Here is a 26,675-nt window from a genome sequence, read left to right as displayed (position 1 = left end):
TAAGAGCAATAAATCTTTATTGAGTTTGTTTTTTAAGACAAAATAATCTTAAAACACAAAGCTCCCACATGTAAACAAGAAGGTAAATCAGGTTAGACAGCATTACTATGTACATCCAAAACAGGCACGGGTGCAATACCCGATGATACAGTACGATGTGTGGACCCATTCCAGTCCAGGGATACTGCAAATTGCGCACTTCAGACCAGCAGTCCTGAGGCCTACTCTCTGAACACAAGATGCTTACGGATTCTGAAGAAGGTGGCAGAGGGAGCTGCTGTTCCTTGCGTGTATGTGTGCCATGTCTAAAGCAGCTGTATGTATCTGCCTTTGTTATCCGACAGTCCAAAAGTCCATCCCTCGGGATCAGCCAGGTCAAACTGATTGGAGTTCCTACACTTTCTGTGTTGGGATGTGTCAGAATCCATATATTACAACATCATTCTTCAAAACTAAGCTAATTCTAACTCTTCTACTTCTAACTGTGTGGCAGCCTCTCCTTTCTCTTGGCCTCTATATAACATAGCTAACTTACTTTTAAATTACTGCTAACACAATGATGCATTTTAGGCAGTAATTTCTGACAAAGTTGCAATTTATTTACCAAAAACAAAACAAAACGAAAACCCCTTTACTTTAGAAATCTAGGTCAAGTATTGTCATAGTAGTAGTACTTCATTTGGAAGAATGGCTTTAATTTAGAGGGTTTAATGTGCATATTAATACAACCAAAATTCAACACAGACTAAGTCATAATTTATATGGAGAAAGTCTCAGTTCTTGGAAGAAATAACAACTGTGGTTTCATTGCTATAAAATGTTATTAATTCAGCATCTTCTTCCTTCATTTTGTTAATTATATCCACTTTGCTTTTGTAAGCTTTAAAAGACAGCTTGGGTAACTGTTCTAAGACTTAATTTATTTTAAAGTGAAATTCTTTTTTGCCAGTTAAAATAATTTAAAGATGTGCACAATATGTTTGTGCTATTTAAGGCAGGTGCCAAGCACATTTTGAAAGGTAATAAACTTACCAGCTAGAATGTTCTCCCAAAGGGGGAAAATGGAAGAAAAGTAAAAGCTCATGACAGTTTTAAAGACAGATGTTTAAATAGCACTCTTCTTTAGACGGTTTAAAAATAATTTGGCAGCTGCACTGCCTGTGGTCCTAACTGAACTGTCTACAAAGGACAAGCAACAGATCTAGAATTAACGATACACCTTTAATATTTTACAAGGCTCTTTACATTGGCGCCTAACGGCATTTAACAAGAACTCTGATTTCAGTGTAAAAAGATTTAGAACACGCCCGGCACTAAGTACTGACACTGTTTCTCTATGTGATGCAGAGAGAACTCATTTTGCACACATCATCAGACCTTCGTGGTTCTATTCAAAACCCAAACTGTTGCCATTTTTGCATCACTGTTATTCTTTGGCAAAGATTCAAAATAGCCATGGGTCAGGAAACAACTGTTCACTCATGGTCCTCATTTTTGCAAAATGAATATGTTTTGTAAAAGGAATCTACAACGGACCCACTTTAGATCAAATAACTGTAGAAAGTGAAAATAGTATGGCTTTTAGTTTAATCTACCCCTAAAGCTTTGAGTTGTCGTTCAATCTCTTCATCGGAGATGGTAGCCTTAGAGGTGGAGGCAGATGGTAAGCTTCTGGCAGCTGACGGAGCTTTGGCCATCTATAGCAGAAAGAAATGAGAGAACAAAAAAGTTAGCAAGCACACATTGAAAGCATGCAGGTAGTATTAATGGACAAAAAACAAAACAAAACAAAACAAAACAAAAGTGGCAAAAGCTATTCTCATTATGAAATAAGCCGTTCTCACCTTTCCAGAGATTTCAATTCCGATTTCGTCAAGAACTTGATTCACAATGTCCTGGCTTTCTTCTTCATCATCAGAGCCATCAAAGATGTCATCAAGGGTGTCATTGACTTGGAGGGAAAGGAAAGGGGAACAAAGCAATTATTTTCAAATGTATTATAAGTTAAGTTTATATTTTCGACCTATAACCAAACTATACATACATATTTTAATGATTAAAAAGCAAATTTAGAAGAACCAACAAATGACAAACCTCAAGTTTTAGCTTTCAATCAGTTATACTGACAAATACTTTTGAGCTAAGTCATGTGAAACATTGCTATTTTTAACATTCCATCCTGTAGTAAAACAAACCTCAGCAATACTGTGATCACTATGCACAAGGCTCTGAGTTCAAGCTCAGCACCAGAAAAAAAGGATAAAGTGATTTATAAAACTAGATCTTGAATAAACAAAATTCAGTGACAGTTACAGCTCTAGGCTCATAAGTTTTAAATATGATTCCACATGGCATCCACTGAGCTGTTAAACCTAACCAAGAAAAAATTTGCAAGAATCAAACTGTCTGTTAATGTCTAGGAGAAAATCACCTGTCTTCTACCCACTTACACTATCTACATTATTTCTTATGCTAACATTCAAGGCATCTGTAGAATATTTTAATAAAACATATGGCCAAATGTTCTATGAAATTTGCTCTAAGAATAATATTCACTTTAGCCCTGAAAGTTTATTATTGATATCATAATATTTCTTTCCTTTCCTACCCAAATTATGTATTGAAAAGAATCTGAGTAAAGGCATCATGTTAGTGAAATAGTAGCTACAGGGTTCTTAGCATATCCTGGCTTACTATTGCAATAGCTCACAGCCTATGCTTCATGGCTTATGAACTATATCTCCCTGAGGGATATTATATGAAGCAGTAGACCATCTGGGTCAGGACCACAGTACAAATATTTTCAACCTTAATGTTCCTTTCAACATAAGACGGCAAGCAATGTCATGAGATACCTTATCTAATATGTAATCACAGATCTTATGCTCAACACAGAAAGAAAGTTAGACTCAACCGTTATCTCAGCACCATCCCGGGTTTGCTTCTGCACATTAGCTTTTGATAGCCCTGACATTAATAACAATGGGACTTGGTTCTGAGATTAAAAATTTGGCTTGTTAAACAGTAAAAAGTAAACTTAGAAAGGTCTAAAAACCTTATGATAAACATGGAATATCATAGACTACTATCTCTAAGGAATAAAAACCTATATTAGGACATTAGATTCAAATTTAGAATCTCAGTCCTTGTATTCTGTACTGATCAGCTTTTAGAGCAAGCCACTTTGCCTTTCTGAGGCTCAGAATTCATACTGGCCTATCACACCTTTATAAAACACTGCTTTACTTTTCGTATGTACTGTTCTTTCTTTCTTTCTTCTTTCTTTCTCTCTCTTTCTTTCTTTCTTTCTGTCTCTCTTTTTTTTTTCTTTTTCTTTTTTTTTGTTTTGTTTTTGTTACTCTGCGGTCAGCAAGAACCCACTCCAAACATCTGGTCAGGCAGCCCCAGAAGAAAGCTTCAGGAGAATTAATTCAGCAGCGTGTAACCTGAACAGTAACAGAGTGAGACAGGCGAGAAGCCAGGCCAGGTCTGTGAAGGTCTAAATTAGCAGATCTCAAACTGTGGGTCATGACCCCTTTTGAGGTCAAAGACCACTTTCAAGGGGTCAAAAGACCTTTTTGCAGTATTCACATATTACATATTTACATTATAATTCAAAACAGCAGCACAATTACAATTATGAAGCAGAAAAGAACATAATTTATGGTTAGGGGTCACCAAGACATGAGCACCTGTATTAAAGGGTTGCAGCATTAGCAAGGTTGAGAAGCATAAATGAAGAGCTACAGAAGAGGTGAGAGAGGGACGGAGGATGAGCACTGCAGAAGCACAATCAGAAAACAGCACGCATGTGATAAAAATGTAAACACTTCCCACAGGCCTTGTTCCAAAGTTTGAATATGGACAAGTTTGAGCAACACAGCATACAAAGCTTGTGGTAGTAACCAACCTATATGATGTGACTTACAGCCCACTTCACAAGATGGGCCCATGCCTCACACTGCTTGGGTGACCAAGGACCTGAATCCTGAGACAACATAGTCCAAGGAATTAGGATAAAACCAAAACCAAATACTAGTGTTATACAAAAAAAAAAAAAGTTTCAATAAAATGACTCCTAGTGACATTCTGCTATATCCTTGCTCAGCTATCATCAGAGAAACTCAGCATCATCAGAGAAATTCCCTCCTGCAGCAGATGCAAACATACAGAGACCCACAGCAAGACAGTATGCGGAGTAGGAGAACTTGGAGCACTCAGCCATAAATGGGATGTCTGCATCAAATCCCTTTGCTGTGGGATAATACTCTTGTACACTGGAAAGATATGTCACTCATATTGGTTTAATAAACACTGACTGGCCAGTAGCCAGGCACGAAGTATAGGTGGGCCAATCAGACTCGGAGAATTCTGGGAAGAGGAAAGGCAGAAACGATGTTGCTAGCCAAATGCAGAGGAAGGAAGATGAGAATGCCTTACTGAGAAAAATTACGAAGCCATGTGGCTAAACATAGATAAGGGTTATGGGTTAATTTAATTTGTAAGATCTAGTTAGAAATAAGCCTGAGCAATAGGCCAAAAAGTTTATGATTAGTATAAACCCCTGTGTGTTCATTTGGAACTGAACAGCTTCAGGACCAGGCAGGACAGAAACTTCCATGAATATCACTCCCCTCAGGGCTCAGGGAACCCTGCAGAAAAGGAGGTGGAATGTTTCAAAGAGCTTTCCTGTGTTTTTCTAAGGCATGAAATAAAAAGCAAACAACTCTTTGAACTATCAGTGAAAAAACTCACAGTATAGTCAGCACTAATGAGCTGGCTCGCGAGGGAATCTAGCAAGTTGAAAGGTGCTGTTTGCGACACTCGATTACACTGAAACGCTAGAAAGTGAGTGGAGCCAAACTGGCAGAGCCCCACACAGTTGGCAAGCAGCCAGAAAACCACAGCATGGTGCAAAATGTTGACACACAAATGTTTCAGTACTGACCAGCATGGGCTGAAGGGTCATTCGGTCATTATTAGTAAAATTAACATTGGGGTCATTTTGTTGGGAAGAAGTTTGGGGTCTCACAAATAAATCTCAGTTTATAATCTCAGGTTATTTAACAAGCCAACACAGTAAAACAAACTCAGTTTCAAAGAAAGATTATCAAATAAATTGCAAATTTGAATCTAACCCTATTGATGAAAATGAAGGGTTTAGTAAAGACATATTGAGAATAGGTGATATACTAAAACTATTTTTATTTTTTTGATGCTGAGAAGGAAACCAGGGCCTTAGACATGTTAGGCAAGCATGACTCAGCAACTGCAGCACATTCTCAGCCTGATCCTAAAGCTGAATATTTATGTTAGACTGACGTGGCTGCATGTGCTCTCACTTCTCCAGGAAAGCACAGGGGGAAATGCGCTGCAGCTTCAGTAACCATAGCTGGGGAGTCCACTTCTTTACCCACCACCCTTCTTTCACGGTATGTTTGGAATATAAATTTATGATGGTTTGTGACATAAAAGCACAAGCAGGTGCTCCATGGTCTCTCTTCTCACAGGACAGATCTCCAGTGTGACAACCATGTCGAGACTTTAAAAACTACTATTTTATACTATCCAGTAAAATTAAAAACGGTTAAGACCATTCTCTGATGGAATTATAGAACAGTATTATCTTTAACTGAAAATAGATTTTTTCATATAATATAGTTTAATCATGATTTTGTCTCCCTTATACCTCCCAGACCTATCCAACTCTGTTGTTGGTGACCGCTCATTCATTTCCCAGCCACCTAGACCTGAAATAACCACTCAGAAACTATATTAATTGTAACACTTCTTGACCTATTAGCTCATACTTGTTATTGGATAGCTCTTATATCTTAAATTAACCCATTATTTTATATTTCACCAAAAGGCACATAGCCTACTGGCAAGGTTCCAACTGGTGGCTTGTGTCTTTCTCCTCTAGTGGCTACACGGTTTCTCACTGACTCTGCTCTCTCTCTCTCTCTCTCTCTCTCTCTCTCTCTCTCTCTCTCTCTCTCTCCAGCCTGGATATAGTCTGCCCTGCCATTGGCTGAAGGCAGCTTCTTTATTAACCAATAAAATCAACACATATGCAGGACTTCCCACACCATAACTCCACTGTCTTTCTCTTTAGAAAACACACAATCCAATTAAAAGAAAACAAGCAAAAAACAAGTCAGAATAGAACGCAACAAACTAATAAACAGTGGGGAAAAGAAACAAAGGGAAAACATATGAGAATCACAGACAGACATACACGTACAAACACAAAACTCATAAAAATACAAACGAGAAACTATTACATATAATCAAGAGATTAGGAAGGTAAAACAATGCCTAGACAAAGCAGTACGAGACAAGACCCCTCCAAAATTAGCACTGAGTTATTTCGAGTTGGCCTTTTCCTGCTGGGCCTAGGGCCTGCCTTTTTATAGCAGAGACTCCACTGGAAAAAATTAATTTTTCCTTTACAGGGGTTGTCAACTGGAGATAGCTTCTTGGTTGGGCAGTGGAACACATGTCCACTTTCCCTTCTAGTACTTGGACGCCACACAGTTTGGAGCTGTGTAAGCCCTGAGCATGTTGCCATTGTCTCTTTGTTCATAGGCAGAGGATATTTATATGGCCCCCCACCGACACTTTCAGTTAAAATACTGAAAGAATTCTGAGTCATTACATGGATGTCTATTATGCTGGTTTCACTTCTGACTTCATCATCTGTGAACACGGGCTGCTGGGACATGAAATTGATAAATAGAAGAGGAGAAAACTACACTTTTTTAAAACTTACTCATTTCTTCAGTCATTTCCATTTTCATGTTTTCCTTCTGGAAATTCTGCATTGTTTGTAGTGTCTTCTGTGGATCCATTTTCTTATTAACTGCTTGCATTGTCTTTAAGAAATAAAAAGAGTCATGTTAGCTACCTAGTTGTGAAAGTCATCTATGGAGTAGTCTATAAAGTCAGTCACAGCGAATACAGCCTTCTGATTGACCTAGTGTTAAGTCAAATTCAGAAACTTGTCTGAAGAAGGTAACAACGAAAATCCATTTAATAAGGTAGACTCATTCTCCACGACAGCTCTGGCAGCATACTGACCTTTTATCTCTTTAAAGGAGTACACACCTTGGCATAGGATTGTCACACACGCTAGTCCCTCATAAGTGCTCCTCTCTGCTCTAAGCAGTTTGCACATAGTAATCTTAAAGTGACATTTAAAACACAAGACCTTCATGTGGTACTTCCTCTCCTTTCCCCTTATTACAAATGGAGAGCAAAGGCACAGATGGTTCAATAATTTGCATAAGGTCACACTATTCAGTGAAATGTCACCTGAGTGTGAACAAAGTGTTAGAGTCCTACACACACTACATCTCCTGTATGCTGCCTACAAGAGACTACAAGCTCCATGCAGGTTAAGCCTTGCCTTAGCCATTTCATCTCAACTATTTGGGTACTTGAACAAATACTTGCTGACCTGATATTTAATTAAGAATTCTAATTCAGATACCTGTATGTGGCAAAAGCCCATTTGGTATCATTTCTGAGCATATCATTTACAGAACACTACAAGGTACTTTGTTCCCCTTAACACTGGTGCAAAGTTGCCAGTCTTACCATGTGATCTTCAAATGACCCTGTGCCCAAATTAGTCAGTCTTTCAGTTCCGTCCATCTGTAATACTACAGAGGAGATCCAAACTACTTCCTCTTTTTTAGTGACTGAAATGATCAGAGTCCTTGAAACCAACAGTTAAAGTACTGATTACACTCACTCACACACTGTGTGTATAATATACATAAAATTTTGCATTCCTGAAATGCAAAAGTGTATTTACTTATGGCTAGAAACCAATTATGAGTGAGTACATCCCATGTTCATCTTTTTGGGTCTGGGTTACCTCACTCAGGATAGTGTTTTCTATTTCCATCCATTTTCATGCAAAATCCAACATGTCATTGTTTTTTACCACTGAGTAGTATTCTAATGTGTATATATTCCACACTTTCTTCATCCATTCTTCCATTGAAGGGCATCTAGGTTGTTTCCAGGTTCTGGCTATTACAAATAATGCTGCTATGAACATAGTTGAACAAATGCTTTTGTAATATGATAGGGCATCTCTTGAGTATATTCCCAAGAGTGGTATTGCTGGGTCCTGGGGTAGGTTGATCCCAAATTTCCTGAGAAACCGCCACACTGATTTCCAAAGGACATTGAGTCTATAATCTGTGATCCTAAAGAAGCTAAATAAGAAGGTGAACCCAAAGAAAAACATATAGTTATCCTCCTGGATATGAGAAGTAGACAAGATTGCCGGGCAAAAAATTGGGATCTTGGGGGTGGGGTGGGATGGGGGTAAGGGGAGATGGGGAGAGAAAAGTGAGAAGGGGAGGATGGGGGGAACTTGGGAAATTGGGATGGTTGGGATAAAGGAAGAGTAGATATGGGAGCAGGGAAGCACATATCTTAATTAAGGGAGCCATCGTAGGGTTGGCAAGAGACTTGAACCTAGAGGGGCTCCCAGGTGCCCAGGACAATGTCCCCAGTTAGTTCCTTGGGCAGCTGAGGATAGGGAACCTGAAATGACCCTATCCTATAGCCATACTGATGAATATCTTGCATATCACCATAGAACCTTCATCTGGTGATGGAAGGAGATAGAGACAGAGACCCACATTGGAGCACCGGAATGAGCTCCCAAGATTCCAATGAGGAGCAGAAGGAGGGAGAGCAAGGAAGTCAGGACCGGGAGGGGTGCACCCACCCACTGAGACAGTGGGGCTGATCTATTGGGAGCTCACCAAAGCCAGCTGGATTGTGATTGAAAAAGCATGGGATAAAACTGGACTCTCTGAACATGGCGGACAATGAGGGCTGATGAGAAGCCAAGAACAATGGCACTGGGTTTTGATCCTACTTCATGTTCTGGCTTTGTGGGAGCCCAGCCAGTTTGGATGCTCACCTTCCTAGACCTGGATGGAGGAAGGAGGACCTTGGACTTTCCATAGGGCAGGGAACCCTTACTGCTCTTCTTCAGGGGGAGAGGAGTGGGGGGAGGGGGAGAGGAGTGGGAGGGAAATGGGAGGCTGGGAGGAGGCGGAAATTTTTTTTTCAATAAAAAAATAAAAAATAATTTTAAAAAAGTGTCTATTTACAATATCTATATGTGTGGTTCTGAACATTTATAAAAGTGAATTAAGAGGAAATAATTCCATAAAAGTAATCAGAAATAATAATAATAATAAATAGCCAAATTTTCTGACAATTTATTGGAAAAATACAAACCAACACTATGCTAAGTCAACTCCATATAAACTTTGAAGCTCCATGTGATTGTAGAAAAATGTAAATGTTTTTTACTTTGTAACACACTAATAACTAAGCCAGAACCAATCACTTGGGTTATATAGTATTATAACCCATTTTATTAGTAACTAAGATTTTTGTACTACAGATGACCAGAAAGTGCTTTGAAATCTAATTTGAATATCAATATTGATATATCCTTGATTACCTTTGCAGTGGTAGACATCGCACCGGCCATCTTCATCTGGGAATTCATCACTTTAGTCTGTGTGGACATTGACGTGACTTTTGAGCTGACTGCAAAAGTTCTTGTCTTCTGTTTCCGTAGATGGACAAGCTGCTTAGCTAGAACCCTACAAGCTTCTTTATTACCAATCTTGGCCATCTTCTTAATTTCTAATTCCTAAGAAGACAAGAAAGATAAGGGAATATATTTAAAGGGGAGTCTTCAGTGTTATCTTGAAGAACATATCTAGTAGGCATAAAATCATAGAGAGGAAGGATGTTTGAGAGGCTATATCTGATCTTCACACAGAAAAAACTGTTACCCTCATTCATGAATATAAAGCAAGTTTATGAAACAGGAGTTTGCAGCCCAGGAGAAAATATAAAATGGAAATCCAAATATAATTTAAAAAAAACAGTAAGACAAAGAAAATAAAGATTGATATTGTAATTGATTATTGTAAATTAATAATACAGATAACAGCACTGAAACAAATGGTCTACCTTATATACCAACAAGAAAAGCAACTTCTGGAATATATAAGAACAAATCTAAGTATACACTATTTCATGAAGAAATCTTAAAACATTAGAGAAAAGGTGTCTTAAAAAGTGGAAAAAACATTATATATTTACCAAAGTCTACAAATCTAGAATGGCTATACTAGTATCTGATCAAGTAAAGTTTAGAACAAGATATATTGCCAGAAGTAAAAAATATGATCTCATAATGATAAAGGGAGTAAAACATGAAAATATCAGGTCAATCCTAAGTGTGTACACATGTGCTAAGTGTGCTTCACAACATGGTGATCAGAACTGATGAAAGAAAGGAGAAAAAGTCAAGTACATAATGTGCCCAAGAGAGAGATATCAACCTTTCTCTTAAGCAGGCTGCCAGGCTGTTTCAAATACAGCTGTTTTCTCATAAACAGCAATATGTCAAGATCCCAATGATGCCTGAAAGTACAGACAGAGCCAAACCATTACTGTACTATGATGTATGCAGGTGTGTGTGTGTGTGTGTGTGTGTGTGTGTGTGTGTGTGTGTGTGATAAATGTCTGCCTTCCCTTTAAGGAAAGGAATGATAGCTTTCCTCTGCCATGCCTGAACACTCAGCACCGTCACTAAAAATGTGGGACTGTTTTAAAGTGAAGTACAGAATACTTGGCCACGAACACTGCAGCAACTTATCTGATAACCAGTGGCAGCGGGTGGGCAGTGTACAGTGTGGGTGCAGACAGAGCAGATTCAGCTCTTGGGGGGATGGAGGTGGGTGGTATGAGATACCATCAAACACCTCAACGGTGTACAACAAGTAGGTTACTAGGGGACATGAGGTTGAAGCAGGGGCAATCTGGGAGGAGTTAGGAGACAAATGTGCGAAGAAGACAATCAAACCACATTGTAGGAAATCGTCAGAGAATTCATTAAAGTATATTATAAAAAAGGTTCCAAGACAGGAAATGAAGACATAAAGCTTTCCTTCCTCATGATGCTATCATCCACTCATGTAGGAATCTCTTAACATGTACAAAAGACTACAAGAATAAATAAGCTGAGGAAGCTTGTAGGATTCAAGTTACAAATAAAAAACTTGGCACATCTCTATGCATTCCAGTAGAGAGAAATATATAAAAACACTCGTGGACAGTAAAACTTATTGCTAAATGTTAATACTTTCCAATAATTTACACATTTAATGTAACTGCAATCAATCCAGTCATCTATGTACAAGTAACAAGTTTGTTTTACAGTTCCCATGTAAATATGAAACACGTCAAATACCCTAAAGGATTCTGAGAAAAAGGAAGCATTCAGGCGAATGGTGAGGCTTTTTCTAACTGTAAGTGTTCTATGAAGTAGGAGTACAAACAGTAACAACAGCAGCACAGCCCTGGGCTTGAGCACAGTCCTATCAGCACAGCAGAGTGCAGGAAGCGCTCACACTTGAAATCTGTCTCACTACAGATAAGGAAAGGCAAGGTGATGTGTAGGCTACAGATCTCCAAGTACACAAAGTACCCCTCTATCTAGCGCAACAGAGAAACCAGGCTCTCATGGAAAAGAAAAGAAGAAAAAAGAAAAGAAAAAAAATGCAATGGTTATTTTTTAAGTGATCTAGAAGAAAACATAAGAGAAATTACTATTGTATTTTATTAGGCAAAAATTTAATACATTATGAGTATTAGCCACAGGAGAAAATTGTAATTGTCTTCATCATAATAAATAACTTTTGTTTATCAAAAGCCATTTAGGAAAATGAAAGAAAAGGTCGAGAACCTGCAGAGCACATCTTCAAAGCATGTTCCTAATGAGGCCCTTGTACCCAAGCACAACAGCTATTATGATAAAATAATCAAGAAAGGCGGCAAGGGCAAGAGAGATGGCTCAGAAGCTATGAGCACTTGCTGGCACGTGGTTCCCACTACATGATTGGTTGGTTCCCAGCATCTGTGTGTGTGTGTGTGTGTGTGTGTGTGTGTGTGTGTGTGTGTGTAGAATCACAACTGTTGTAGCTCTACCTACAAAATAATCCCACCCTCTTCTGACCTCACAGTAGATGGTGGGCTGTACCTGCACACACACGCACACAAAATTTAAAAAATAAAACTTTAAAAACTAATTGATGATGGGACATGAGTAAAATCAGGCACTTTGGCAAAGAATATCTGTAAATGGGAATTAGACTCATTAAAATAGAAGGCCAGCACCACTAATGACTAGGGAGATTCAATTTAGGGTCACCACCTACCACCTGCACAGAATGGTTCAAACTGACTGCACTCCAGCTGTGGAAGAGCTGCAATGCATCCACTGCCAATACACAGAGAAAATATTACAGACGCTTTGCAAACTGTTTAGCACTTTCTAATATAAGGTTAAATATGCAACCCACTTTCAGTAGTTAACTAGAAGAAATAAAAACATACAAAAATTCATTTGTATACATACAGAAACTTCACTTACTGAAAAGTCTGAAAACCTCATTTGTCCTCTTGAGTAACAAACAGAAAAATTAGGAAACATGCATACAATAGAATGATATCTATCATATATGTGGACACAATAATTAACCTCAAAATTAATTGTACTTAAAGAAACAAAAAAATGTTTGTTGTGATTTCACCTTTATACAATTTAGAAAGACAAACAAATTGAGGGACGCCTGTACTATTCTCACTGAATGGTGGAGACAGTGAGAATGGATAGGAGGGATTTCATAAGGCATCAGGAGTTTGTGGGAACAATGTCTGTGTTTATGGTTCTCTCTAGAGTAATATATACTTATATAATATGCTTAAAGTACCAATGGTATACTTAAACATGTACAATTTATTGAATGTCTCATATCTCAGTAAAACTTTAAGATCGGGGCAACATGCATTTAAAAATATTGCATAAAGAAAATTTTAAGATGAGCCATATCCATCTAATTAAAAATAAACTGTCATGGAACAATCATCCCTAAAAGACCATGTAAGATAACTATGTGTTATGATATTATTTACTACTCTTTTATTTTCCATGACTACTTTTATTTTTTGTTAATCAAGAAGGTAAATATGTTTTAAAAATATTTATTTCTAGACATTCGTAATTTTTACAAAATGAAATAATTTGATTCTTTATCAACAGAAAACAGAATTTTGATAAAAAAACAACAAATGAACAAAAGCGGAAAATTCAGCAAAGGATGAAACACTTTCTTACAAGTAAATCACTTACCTCTTGTTCATAGCCTTTATCTGAGTTAGATAATTATTCAACACTACTTTTTAAATTTATTTTAGAATTTTCCTGAAATTCAATGTTCTACTCACCAGCTGTTTCTCTTGTTTCTCTAAGGCTGCTCGATCTCTGATTATAGCCCTCTGTGTGCCTCGCAGCTCTCGATTCTGTTCCTTTATTACGTCTAGGAGAACCACAAAAGAAACTTGAATTGATGACTGGAAGAATTTTCTCAATACTGCTTAAAATACTTGACTAAGAGAATGTAACAGATGGAAACTTTTAATAATGTTAATTTTTTTCTTTCAATTTAATATACTACAAACTAATCAAATATTAAAATATCTATTATAATCATAGATTATATGAAGAATAGAAAGATTTTTCAAATACATGGTACTTAAAAATTTACCTTAGAGAATTATTATACAATTGCATATGGCACATGTAACAACCTCCCCCGGCCCCAACACACACACATATGCCCTTTTCCCCTCTCTACTGCAGCACTATGTGGATTTCAGAAAGAAACACATTATATATTTAACTGGATCTTTTTATTGTATAGTTAATCTTATCAGTATGAAACAACTAATTTTCTAGTGAAGCAAATACAGATTTTAACTACAACTTACAGAGTGGGAAACTTACAAAGACTTAGAATATTCTCAATCTATATATATGACAGAGGATTGATATCCGCAACACATATGGAACTCAAAAATAAAAAAAGACCTAAATAGGTATCTCTTGACACAATATACACAAGTGAGCAATAAGTAAATGAAAAAATTCTCAACACTACTTATCATGGGGATATAAGTATTAAACAGAGTTGGCTGTGAATGGGGATGACTACTCAGGAAAAGGTGAGGGGCCCCGGGTGTGAAGGGTGTGGTGTAAAGAAAGGGAACCCTTAGACACTGCTGGTAGAAATGTAAACCAGTACAGATATTATAAAACAGAGTTGAAATTCCAAAAATATCAAAACTTTAGCTACCAAATGATTTAACAGTTTAGTTCTAGTTACACAGCCAAAGTAAACAAAATCAGTATAAGAGAGACATTTACGCTCACAATGTTAATGGAACACTGCTTCACAATAGTCAAGAAATGGAAGCAACCTAAGTATCCATTACCTGATGATATAGAAAGAAAATGTAGTATGCATTCCTAATGAAATATTATTTCCATGAATAAATTCTGTCATTTGTGACAACCTGGATAGAGCTGGAGTCCTTTGGAACTAATAAATCAATATTGCGGTAGAATCTAAGAGATGTCTCCACACAGGCTGAGACTATATGGTGGGTTCCAAAGGCTGGGGATTGAAGGAAGGCTGGCAGAGGTGGAGTTTGCATGAAAACGTCCCCCAAAGGCTCAGGTGTTTGAAGAGCTGTCTCCAGCTAGTGGCACTATTTTAGGAGCTTTGGAATCTTTAAGAGATGGTCTGGCCAAGCAGCAGGACTCAACCTGTGGGTTGTAACCCCTTTGGGCACTACACAGACATCCTGTCTATCAGATATTTATATTACAATTCATAACAGTAGCAAATTACAGTTACAAAGTAGAAATGAAAAAACTGTATGGTAGGAGGTCACCACAGCACAAGGAACTGTATTAAAAGGTCGCAGCATTAGGAAGGTTGAGAAGCACTGGGCTAAGGGAAGAATGCTTAGGGGTCTTTATAGCTCAGTCTGGTTCTGGTGTGAGCTCAGTAATTCCTAACTACCAAAGGGATGTGACCAGGCACTGCACACCCTGCTATTCCAGTGCCAAGGCAATCCTTCTACATCCCTTTCCTGCCACACAAAGAGTCAAAATAAACCCTTTCTAAACGGCTTCTTTCAGGCATCCGATGCTTTAATGATGCAGTTCCAAGTTAAATTAGAAGTGAGCAAGAAGTTCCGGTGAGCCACTATAGAGCAGAGCAGTGACGTACTGCACACTTCAAATCACTAAAAGTGTGCAGGGTTTTACCATCTGAGTAGACTGATTTATTTAACCAAACTTAAACATTGCCTAATAATGTACTGAAATGATATCTCATTTACGATGTATGATTTTTGTTTTTATGTCAGTTAGGAATCAAAAAGAATTTTAACAGGAAATGAAGACGTTCATCTACCGACAGCTAAAAGGTGGGGAGTGGACACCAACCCCCTCCCCAAACCTTTGACTTGACTCCTACCCCATCCCTAGAACTCAGGGGTGGAGGATTCTAGCAACTGAACCATCAAAGCTCATCAGGGAAGAAAACAAGCCAACACCTCCCAATTGACAACCACACTGCTGTGCTCCCAGGATGGTAGAGCAGCCAGAGCAGCCACCAAAACTCTGTGCCCCATATTCTACCTAAGAGTCTCTTCATGCTGCTCTCCCCATGTGATATTCTTCATGCTAATTAAGGAAACCAGGAGACACTTTCCTGAGTTCTGAGAGCTGTCCCAGCAAACTATCAGCGTTGGAAGGCAAACGGTAGACTACATGGTCAGAAAGAGGGAAAATCTGGGACATACGAATCCTTCTATAGTGGAGCAGTCTCTGGCCGAGTCCTTAGACTGTGTGTATATTCTAAGGCAGATGATCAGTGTCCACACTCAAATGTTGAGATAGATACCTAGTTGTTGTCTAAGAATTAGAGTCCTGGCTAGAAAAGGACATCTTAGATTTTAAAAAAACACACAAAAAAATATTATAATGAAACCCAACAGTTTAATAAAAGATAATTCAATTTTACTTTAATTTTATGGAACTGTGCATACATTAGTTGACACTGTATATCATAAAGGGGAAAAATAAAGAAAATTAACTACTGCATATTCCACAGCCCCGCAGTTGTTAATAGACCTATTAATATTTAATCAGTGCTAAGCTATAAACTCAGAGCATCTAATGTTACATACTAAAACACAATCATAACACTTTAAAACATATTATGGTAAGTAGGAAAAGACACTAAAATGTCTTTTCATATGAGGCAATAGGAGCGGTCTATAAAACAAACAAATTACCCCACTATATTCCTTATGTATTCCATATGTGAAACCCACATTTAATGGTTTGGTCTTCTGGATAATCCAGAATGAGTGACATAAAAAGATTGAGGATTTTTTCCTTTTTTAATTAATTATTTTTTTAAAAAGCAATCTTTTCTCATTTTACATATCAATTCTAGTTGCTACTACCTTCTTTCCTCCCATTTCCTCCTCCTCCCCCCCCCCCCACATCCCCTATCCACTCCTCAAAGAGGGTAAGGCTTCCCAAGGGGGAGTCAACAAAATTTAGCACATCACTTTGAGGCAGGACTAAGGTCCTCCATACTATATGTAGGCTGAGCAAGGTATCCCTCCAAAGGGAATGGGCTCCAAAAAGCCAGTCAAGCAGTGTGGATAAAACCTGGTCTCACTGCCAGTGGCTCCACAGACTGCCCCAGCCATACAACTGACACCCACATTCAGAAGGACTAATTTGGTCCTATGCTGGTTCCCCTACTGTCAGTCCAGAGTCAATGAGCTTCCGTTAGTTGAAGTAAGCTTTTTCTTTGGGTAACACCTTCACGGTCTTGACCTCTTTATTATATTATTGTTTGCTCATATTATTGCTCCTCACTCTCATAGACTGGCCTCTGGGAAGCTCGGCCCAGGGCTTAGCTGTGAATTCCTGCATCTGCTTCCATCAGTTGCTGGATGAAGGTTCTATGATGATAATTACGGTAGTCATCAATGTGATTATAAAAGATATTTTGAAGGTCAATTTTATTTTTCACTTGATTTACCTCTTAGTAAACCTAATTTCAGCCTAAGATACAAGATCTTTAAGAGTAGAGGAGACAGATAAAAAGAAAACAAATCCTGAGATGTCTAAGCTTAGAGGGAAAGATGGGATAGTTTAGGCTTCAATGATAACGCAAACTGCTTCGTATCTGTGAATTTGTTAAAACTGTGTGTCTGTGTGTGTACACATGAACACATGGAGAAAAATCAGCCTCGGTGCTTCTTTCTCAGGAGCCTTTTGAGCAGGGTGTCTCCCTGACCTAGGGATCCCTAAAAAACTACAGAGCTAGGCAGTCTGGCCAGTGAGCTCCAGGAATCTATATGCCTGGCCTTCTCTTCTCCAACAAGGTTATTACAAGCGCTGCCACATATATGACTTTTATGTGGGTTCTCGGATCAAACTTCAGTCTTCACACACTTTACGCCTTAGTCCTGTGTGTTAAAACATGAACTCCTCATCATTCACCTCTAGGCAGCATGTGTCCTGCTTGTAGTCCCACCACTTCAAAGGTAACAATTACTTATTACAGAATGTACTACTCCTGAACTTTGCACAACTCAACACTATCCAGTACAGGACTCACGAAAACGGTCGTGCTTTCCTTCCTTCGATTTTTCAATTTAAGATACAGTCGCTCTAGGCCTGTGAACAGTTTCTAACTGCTATCCAGCTTTGCAACAGGAAGTTGCAGAATCCTGTCTCAGGATGTGGTCCTGTTTGGCTATTACCTAGGAAAGCTCAATAGCCCTTTTATTTCAGAGATTTCTCAGGCTCAAGAGTTTTGGTTTCAGCACATACAGTGGATGTTTATTTGTCTGTACTGCCACAAAACCATCTCAATATATTATATCTAGCAGTGATATTATGATGCTCAAATATCGTGATATATAACGAGAAATGACTATCAAGAATATTTAACTTATTACCTTAAGATATAATGAAGCCTATTGTTACTGGGAAACTGATAACATTAAAATCTAAACTATGACCGATATCTTTGTATAGTGGAAATGTGTATCATTGAAATAATGAGCCATCCCTTCATTTGGGGCTTGTAACAGTAGCTGCTCCTTGTAAGCAATCTCTGCAAGGTTATACACCCTCCCCTTGCCTTTTGCTTTATCTGCTTCTTGCAAAGACTGCACCCCTAATCATTCCTTAATTCTCATCTCTAAAGAAAAACTACTATTATAGTTATAAGATATGAAATTATTACTCTTCCGAATTTGAGAACCCAGCACAGGTAATTGCCATCAGATAAAATAGGACTGTAACCCCGCCTTATGCTCTAACACTGTGTTTCAGTTAAGTTTTAACCACAAGAAACAGTATATATAATTAAACAATATACCAGTGGTCAAGGCCCATTCAGCATGCTGCTGACTGTCTTTCCCTGTAAGGCCCCTTTAACATACTTCCATTCCCTAAGACTGAATTTTGGTAACTATTAACCTCTCTTAATACCTCTTGGGGCCAAGTGAAATAACCTGATACCTTGCTGACTCTCTCTTCTGGGTATTGTCTTTTGAATGGCAAGCCTCCAGATGTAGCCCAGTAGAACATTTTTATTTTCAACCGGCGCCATGACAATGGCAGAAGCAAGTGCAGGTGCAGGTCCCTGCTGACATGGAAAAGACACAGTGCTTCCTTCCTGTGTAGCCCTTGTTTCTTTCTTTAGGCAATAGGCTGTGCCCTGGAGTTCTTAAGAACCACCCTGCCAGCCACCTTGGAAGGCTGTTATGACACACTTCACAATGGGTGGTACCTGCAGGCTGCGAAAATGTCCCAAGTGTCTAAGTGGTACAGGATGCTCTCTCTCTTACCGCACATTCATTCAGAGGCAGAAAGGGCTGAACACCACCTAAACCTCTCACGCAGACTGTACTAGCTCCATGTTGGGTATTAAATGCCTGTCTCAAGCTTGTTAAGATCTTTTCCTGATGAATTACAAGTACCTAGACCTGGGGGGCAAGATCACAGCCTTGAAAGATACAAACAGAAAAGGTCTTTTTGCATTCTTAGGATCCAAATCTGCTGAATTTATATGTTTAGGAAAATAAATCCAGAAAATATAAATTTAAAACAAAGGGTTGCCAAGAGGTGGTGGCACATGACTTTAATCCCAAAGCTGGGGAGGCAGAGGAAGGGGGATTTCTTTGAGTTCGAGGTCAGTCTGGTTAACAGAGCGAGTTCTAAAACAGTCAAAGCTACACAGAGAAACCCTGTCTTAAAAAAAAAAATAAGAATTAATTAATTAAAACAAAAAAATCAAACAGTAAAAAGGTCTGTCACTATACTTTTCTATGGAGATTTGAAGTCAAGTCATAACTTGACAAACAGCTTACTTCCATTACTCTGATCATTTACATAAAATTTGCACATTTGATTATAATGCCAAAAAGTGATAATAACCAATAAATACCATCACATTAATTTGGGAGTAACAGAATTTGGAAAGGAAAGGGCCTAAGGGCAGCTCAGGATTACTGTCAGAGCAGGAGAATTGTCTGTACTCTGTCAATCACGTTTTAAAGAATGCTGATTGGCCAGGCAGGAAGTATAGGTGGGTCAGCCAGACAGGAAGTAGAGGCAGGACAATGAGAACAGGAGAATGCTAGGAAGGAGGAAGCCCATTCCTCCCATTCTAGCCCAGACCACCAAGAAGCAACATGTAACCTGCCCAGCAGAAAGGTACCAAGCCATGTGGCTAACATAGATAAGAATAATGGGTTAATATAAGCTACAAGAACTAATAAGAAGACTGAGCTAATGGGCTAATCAGTTTTATAACTTATGGAGGCCTCTGTGTGATTTTCTTTGGGGCTTGCCAGCTGAGGGGTACTGGGCGGGACAGAAACCCCAACAAGCCGGCCCTCATTGTTACACTTTACCTGGCCCCATACTGCATCATCACACAGCAAGCCATGAAGTACTCAAAGGCTACAGGGACTTTGTTCTAAAACCAGACTTTTATAATTTTAAGTGCATTTCTTTGGGGTAAATTTCATTTCCGCAATTTTACTTCTTATCAGTTATCTCAGTTAACTATCACATGAGATGAGTGTGAAACTTTAACTATCTGAAGTGGAAAGCTGGCTCGGTGGTTAAGAACACTTGTTGCTCTTATAGGGAATGCTGGTTTCATTCCCAGCAGCACAACTATCTGTAACTATAGTCCTAGGGGTTCTAATGCCTTTTTTTCTGACCTCTGTGGGTACTAAGCTTGTACACGGTACACATACATACATGCAGGTAAAACACTCATAACATAAAATAATAATAAATCTTAAAAACCATGAACAATCCCTCCACTCTGCTTTCCTGGAGGACATTGCATCAGGAGCAAGAGCAGCCATCAGGGCAGTGGTACTAGTACTGCTCAAACCCCAGTAATATCTGTGGACAGAAGACCTGAATGTGCGTTAGCTAAACATTGGTAGAATTAGGCAAGCGATACAGTGAAAATGGGTCCCGGGTATGCAGATCTACTGTCTTCTGGAGTCAATGAGAGGAAGAAATCTTGAGAAAGTGGTATACATTCAAAAAGCAAAGAATAAAAAAGAGGGAAAAATTAAAGGTCAGTTTCTAGTCTAAAAGCAGACTGGCTCAGGCAGGAAAGTAACAGTGAGGAAGAATCAGAAATTCACATGCAAGCGAATCGAATTGATTTCTCTGGCTTTAGGAACAGTATAGAACAACATCTTGGAGGGCAATGTCCTCTTAATGACATTCTATTACATAACACAGCAAAAGCAAAATGATTTAAGATTCAGGACAGGAGAGGGTCATGCCAACAGCTTTACGCCGGCCAAAGGAGATAAACAACTCAGGTAACAAGTTTGAGGAATGATAAATGCGGGCAATGGGGACGGATGTGACCCAAGCACAAAAATATCATAATGAAACCCTATTTTTTACAAGATAAATTAGCTCAATAAAAGAAATAGCTTGAAGTGAAACAGTAGGACTTATATGGAAGGAAGAGGTAGACAAAATGGGAAACACAAAGACAAAGGCAGCATAGGAGGTAAATTTTTATTCCACCTACTATAGGTATCAAAAGTCATCAAAGTCTGAGGAATCCATTCTGACAAAGTTTTAAAAACTCAGCCTCTTTAAGCACTAAGGAAAGCTTCTGGGATGGACATGTGCCAGCAAACTGAGTCTCATTTGCTCTTGTCATGAAGTGGGTAGGGAGGGGAAACAAAAGGGAAGACATTTTCCTAGTGTTATTTCTTCTGCAAATGCGGAGAACTTTTGTTAAGGGTAGGAAACATCAGAGGCTGGTTCTTCACGCTGGCCTACAACCAGTTAATAAAAATTATGTGACAAGCATATTATACCCTTGAATCCCACATACACATAGTTGTTTTTCTTTGTTATGTCAAGAATGTATAGAGTAAATAGAGTGTAAAATGTGAGATCTAAAATATTCAGGATAATAATCACTAAAGGAAGACTTAGCATGCAATGCAAGATCTGAGTATTGTAAGTACCACAATACTATTGTCTTTTATTCTGGAAAGAAAGACAGTTTTCTGAAATGGATAAAGTTCCTTTTCTTTCTCAATGGTTCATAAATGTGGGACCATTAACAGACTTCTTGACAGATTTATTCCAACTCAGTGAAAACCTACCAGTTGTGGGTAACGAGCATATATGGGTGATCCAAGAAGGCAGAAGCCAAGCTCCTTCCCTGCAGAGCATTCTTCAAGCTCACTGCAGGGCTCACAGTGAGTAGTGGCATTGATGCACACATCACAGGCTCAGGGACTCAGGTACAAACACTAGTGCTATTGTATTAGGGTGGTGCTAACTATGAACTCCTAGAGAAATACTTAAATATGGCTGAAGACTGAAGCCAATATGGAAGGCCGGAAAGACTTAGAATAGCCATCTTTGGTAGTACAAAAGAAGCTGAGTTCCAGTGAAGGATGGTTGGGATGCAGATGTCAAGCTGTATAAACTGAGGTGATGTAGTATTTTTGTAGTTAGCATCAGGGAAGACTTCCTGAAGGACAAAAACTGGTGGGAAAGAGAATTCTTGGTTCATGGGGATCCTAAGTAAAAATATGTCAGGATGAAAAAGACTGATTTTCAGTATACTGAAGAATAGTAGAACACTGATAAAGGATGATAAGCCTGGGACGTGGCAAAAATGAAAGCATATCAGAACAAGGGAAGGCAGACATTATTGAAAAGGTTTACTGCTGGGTAGCAGAGATTCATTGAAAAAGTGGACTCTGAGGAGAAGCAGACAGATTTGAGTTGCCATAAAACAATCACACAATCAACTTTTCAGATAAAGGACTTAAAAGGGCTGAGATGCAGCAAGAAATTAAATTGGAAGGTAACTGTGCTGAAGTGTAAAACAGAGAGGATTAAAATTAGACCAAGGGCTGCAGGCACACACAGGACAAAGTGGAAGACATAATAATTAGTGACTCAGTGATCTGTTGAAGGAAGGAGCACTAATCACCCTGGCAGATTCGGCCCCGGAAGGAGAAAATTTTAAGAGGGAATAAAGTTCCCTTTGGGGTCTCTGACTTCTGTTGCTTTAGAAAACGATATACAGACAGTCAGCAGATTATCGCATATACTGGTTTTAAACAAAAATAGAAAAACAAATGTTAGGTATAATAGAATCTAAATTATAAGTAATGTGAAAAGTAGATGATATAGCAAAAGATTATACAATGGTATCCCAAAACAGACCCAAGATAAATCCCTTATTTCGAGGGATAGTTAAACAAAACAAAATAAAACAAGCAAACAAAAACACTCAAGCAAACACAAAATCCCAGCCCAAAGGGAAGTTAAAAGAGCACTGGGGGCTGGAAAGTGAGGCCCCAAGTTCAGTTCCCAGCACTCATGTTGCACAGTGCCTGTAACTGCAGACCCAGGAGATCAGCGCCCTCTTCTGGTCTCTGCAGGCACCTGTAAACATGTGGCAATTACACACACACACACACACACACACACACACACACACACACACACAGACACACCTTTTTTTAGTATTGGGTGCTAAAAGCCAGAAGAAAGCATTTTGTATCACATCATGATACACAGCACAGGCTGCTGAGAATGCAGGAGGCAGGCAATCTGAGAAGTAAGCTGAGATGATACATCACTTCTACAAGACGTTGACATGAAGGCCAGGAGAGTCTCAGAACATGCTAAGGTACAGGGACCTTCAAAGAAGTTAATTCCAATATGGGAATTAAACCTTTATTATTGATTCAAAGAGAACAATCCAGCTTATAGGTAAAAGTAAAAAACAAATGGACAATTTCATGATATTAATAACATCACTGTTTGTATGCCAAGTGATTAATGTCTAAGAAAAACATAGCAATGATGAGACTTGGAAGGATGGGCTCCAACTTCTGCTACTTAGTACAGTTTTGATCCCGAGAAACTCACTTGGCCCCTCTGTTCTCAGTTTCCCCTCAACACAAAGGTGACGATAATAGAGCTTCTATCATAGGCCCCGTGAGAACTGAGTAAGCATAGCATACACATAGCGTACATATAACACAGCACTGGCTTATAGAAAGTTCAGAAACTTGCCTTCATGGAAGATCTCAGGTAAAAACTACAGTGTTTCAATAACTTAAGATACCCATTTCAACTGGGCCTGGTGTTGTAGGCCTGGCACTGCCCACTGGGGAAGCTGAGGTAGTGGGTCACAGGGGCATGCTGGGCTACATTTAGAGACCTTATCCCAAGCAAACAAAACAGAAGGCCACTGCTTTTTCCAGCTCTGGGGTCAAACCCACTGCCCTGTCTACCCATTCACTCCTCCTAGCTCCACCCCTCTCCCCAGCACCGCACTTGTTCAATGGCAGAAATAGTTACCCAGTTATGACAAGTACTGATGGAATGCTGGCATAACCGGCTCATGATTCCCTTCAATAAATAGGCTACTATTTGTCCACACAGATGTAAAAGTGCTGACGATGAACAGATTATAAAATGCATATATACATATAATACAACTCAGAAAGGGAAAAATCAAGGGCTCAGTTGTAATTTCAAATTGGAAGGAATCCTCCTCTTCAGTGGCATTGAGATACACCTCTCATTAATTTCTATAAGGAAGTGTACATTGCAGAGACTTGCTCATCTTTGTGTCAAAATGAATTAAACATAACTCTGAATAGTAATGTGTTATAATGTTGTCTCCCTTTTTAATTTACATGTGCAGTAGTCTTTAACGATACAGTATATAATTCTTCCAGCCAATCCAGGGACAAAAAGATTCAATTATTCCACAGATCTATAACCAGTTACTTATTTCCCTTATATATCAGAATTTCATTACTGTTACAACAGAAACAAAGTCAGCATACAGTAAAAGATCTTATGATCGATAATGTGCCCAAGGAATTGAGAGAAATGCATAAAAATACATTAAATTTCATTACATGGTGTCTCACTACTGAGAGGAGGGCTGTCACCTTTTATACCAAACAAGAGCCCTTTCATTTCCTTTAACAGGGAAAACAAACATCCATAAAGCTAGCTCTAAAGGAAAACGATGAAGATGGAGATCCACAATTAAGGCAGGAGTAAATGAACTGAATTAATATCAGGTCTGCAAGTTGGTAGATGGAGTAATTGTTCACCGGGTCCAAATTTACATTCAGAAATGTCACACACATTTTAATTTAGTGGTACAGCACCTAGGAAAAGAAAAAAAAAGAAAGAAAAAGCCCAAACTTCTTGCTATTAAGACTACCCCAACTGCAAATGAGTGTGCAGTCATATCTCACATCAATCCCTGCTATCTTCATTATCTCTCTCCCTTCCTCTAAGTGAGTCACCAGGCAGTCACAATACCAGAAAGCACAAAACTGAGACTTGTCATTGAAAATAGTTAACAGATATTAAGCAAATTAAGACTACAATATTCAAATTTTTACTTTTAAAAATTATTAATTTGTGGCATCAAGGTGAGAGAGGAACCCACCTTTTCTGTGCTCAGTAAATTCTCATTATCACTATATATAATTATAGTGACTGTGTATATATTAAAGATTATTCGTACATAAAACATTAATAGCAATAATCCACGAGGGAGTAGAGTACAATAACTGAGTATCACAATACTTGTACCAAAGCACTGAAAACAAAAGTGTCATGTTAAAGGGGAAACAATACTCTCAGGAAACCACACAGAAAACCCATCTCATGTAATTGTGTTATGTCACGTGACAAGTTAGTAGCTATTCCAGATGCTGACAATGTTGCTTCTCAATTAGTAAAAAGTCAAAATAGTGAGAGAGAAAAAAAAAAACAGTCACAGGGAAGCAGCTAAACTGCATCATGCTGTTTGATGGAGATAATATGACTCCCTGTGTTGAAATGAAAGGTCACGTAGTAGGGTAGAGGTGGTGTCTTTGTTACCCTCCCCCCAAATCTGGCACTGGAATAGTGAACACAAAGAAATGAAGGAGTTACCCCCAACTCAGGGCTGAGCTCGGGCTTTGTACCAATCCCAGTCTAGCTACCACTGCTGCTTTTGTGGTTGGGTTAGACCCTTACAAAGGCGGGATTATTTGCTGGAGCCAACAACAACCTGGACTCGATGTGCAATGAAAAGGAGATTTTAAATAACTTGGTATGAATTTAACACCTGGGGCAGTCACGTATAATCTATACATGCCACCACTGCCACTAAACTTGTACATTCCAGTACATTCACTTCGCCCCTCTTCACAAGATGGCACTGAGCCACCTGAAACAGTGTGTTTTTAAAAATGCGAACTTGTATGCCAACTACACATCCCTCACTTAGCTGGCAAAAGATAATCATAAAGGACAAATCTGCACTATGATCGCTAAACCCGGACCCTTTCCTTGGTCTTCTTTTTCTGCTGGAGTCTTTCCTATCTAAACTGCTGAGGTAAAGGTACAGACAGCCCGGCCCCAAGTTCATTTCCTAAGTGAACCCCGCAGCTCCCTCCTGCCTTGTCGTCCACCAAACACACAGGCTTCCCTTTCTGAGGTCAGGAAGTGGGATGTCCCCACGGAAGGAGCAACAAACAAGCGGGAGAAAGCAACAAGACATCCATCAAGTCCCTAAGTCTCACGACACCCGAGGGCCAGCGATGCTCGGCCTCCTCGGAGGGCTCACAATCCCTCTGAAAGGGGGGGAAAAGAGAGCGCAGGAGAAAACGAGGGTGGGGTGCGTGCCATCGGGAGGACGAGCCGCCCAGGTGAGGCTGCGGAGCCAGAGTGACACAGCCACGGTCACCTGTGGGGCGGCCGAGCGGGGCCCACCCACGGGGACAGCGGCGAGCCGCGGCCGGAGCCCCAGATCCCGGGATCCAGGAGCTGGGCCCTGAACTCACCGTCCACGGTCTTCTTCTTGAAGAGGGACGCCATGGTGAGCGGCCGCGCCGGGGCGGCCCAGCTCGGCCCGGTTCGGTCCGGCCGGGTTCTGGGGAAGGGACCGCGGGAAGGACGGAGCCTGGGGCTGGGGGCGGCTGGCAGCGGGTGACGGGCAGGGCCCGGGTCTCGGGATCCGAGCTGCGACAGGCGTGGCTCGGCGAGGCTCCCGCGGACGCGTCCTGGGCTCTCAGGTGACCGGGAACTAAGACACTTTTTGGAGAAGTCACTTCTAGGCGGCGCCTGCGCATGC

General features: G+C 39.5%; 1 protein-coding gene across 1 annotated transcript; it reads right to left on the bottom strand.

Annotated features, from left to right (window-relative positions):
- On the bottom strand, nucleotides 1–26,675 carry Chmp2b (charged multivesicular body protein 2B). The gene is made up of 6 exons (XM_041678656.1): nucleotides 26,386–26,675; nucleotides 13,342–13,433; nucleotides 9,500–9,694; nucleotides 6,773–6,875; nucleotides 1,845–1,951; nucleotides 1–1,697 (listed from the first exon to the last, which is right to left on the bottom strand). The coding sequence occupies exons 1-6, from the start codon at nucleotides 26,417–26,419 to the stop codon at nucleotides 1,587–1,589; spliced, it is 642 nt and encodes a 213-aa protein (XP_041534590.1). The 5' UTR covers nucleotides 26,420–26,675; the 3' UTR covers nucleotides 1–1,586.

This window comes from Microtus oregoni, unplaced genomic scaffold, assembly GCF_018167655.1.
Source record: "Microtus oregoni isolate MIOR12 unplaced genomic scaffold, Mior012 000030F_ref0000283, whole genome shotgun sequence".
NCBI lineage: Eukaryota > Metazoa > Chordata > Mammalia > Rodentia > Cricetidae > Microtus > Microtus oregoni.
The sequence above is the reverse complement of the archived record's forward strand: the minus strand, read 5'-3'. Positions and strand labels throughout refer to the sequence as shown.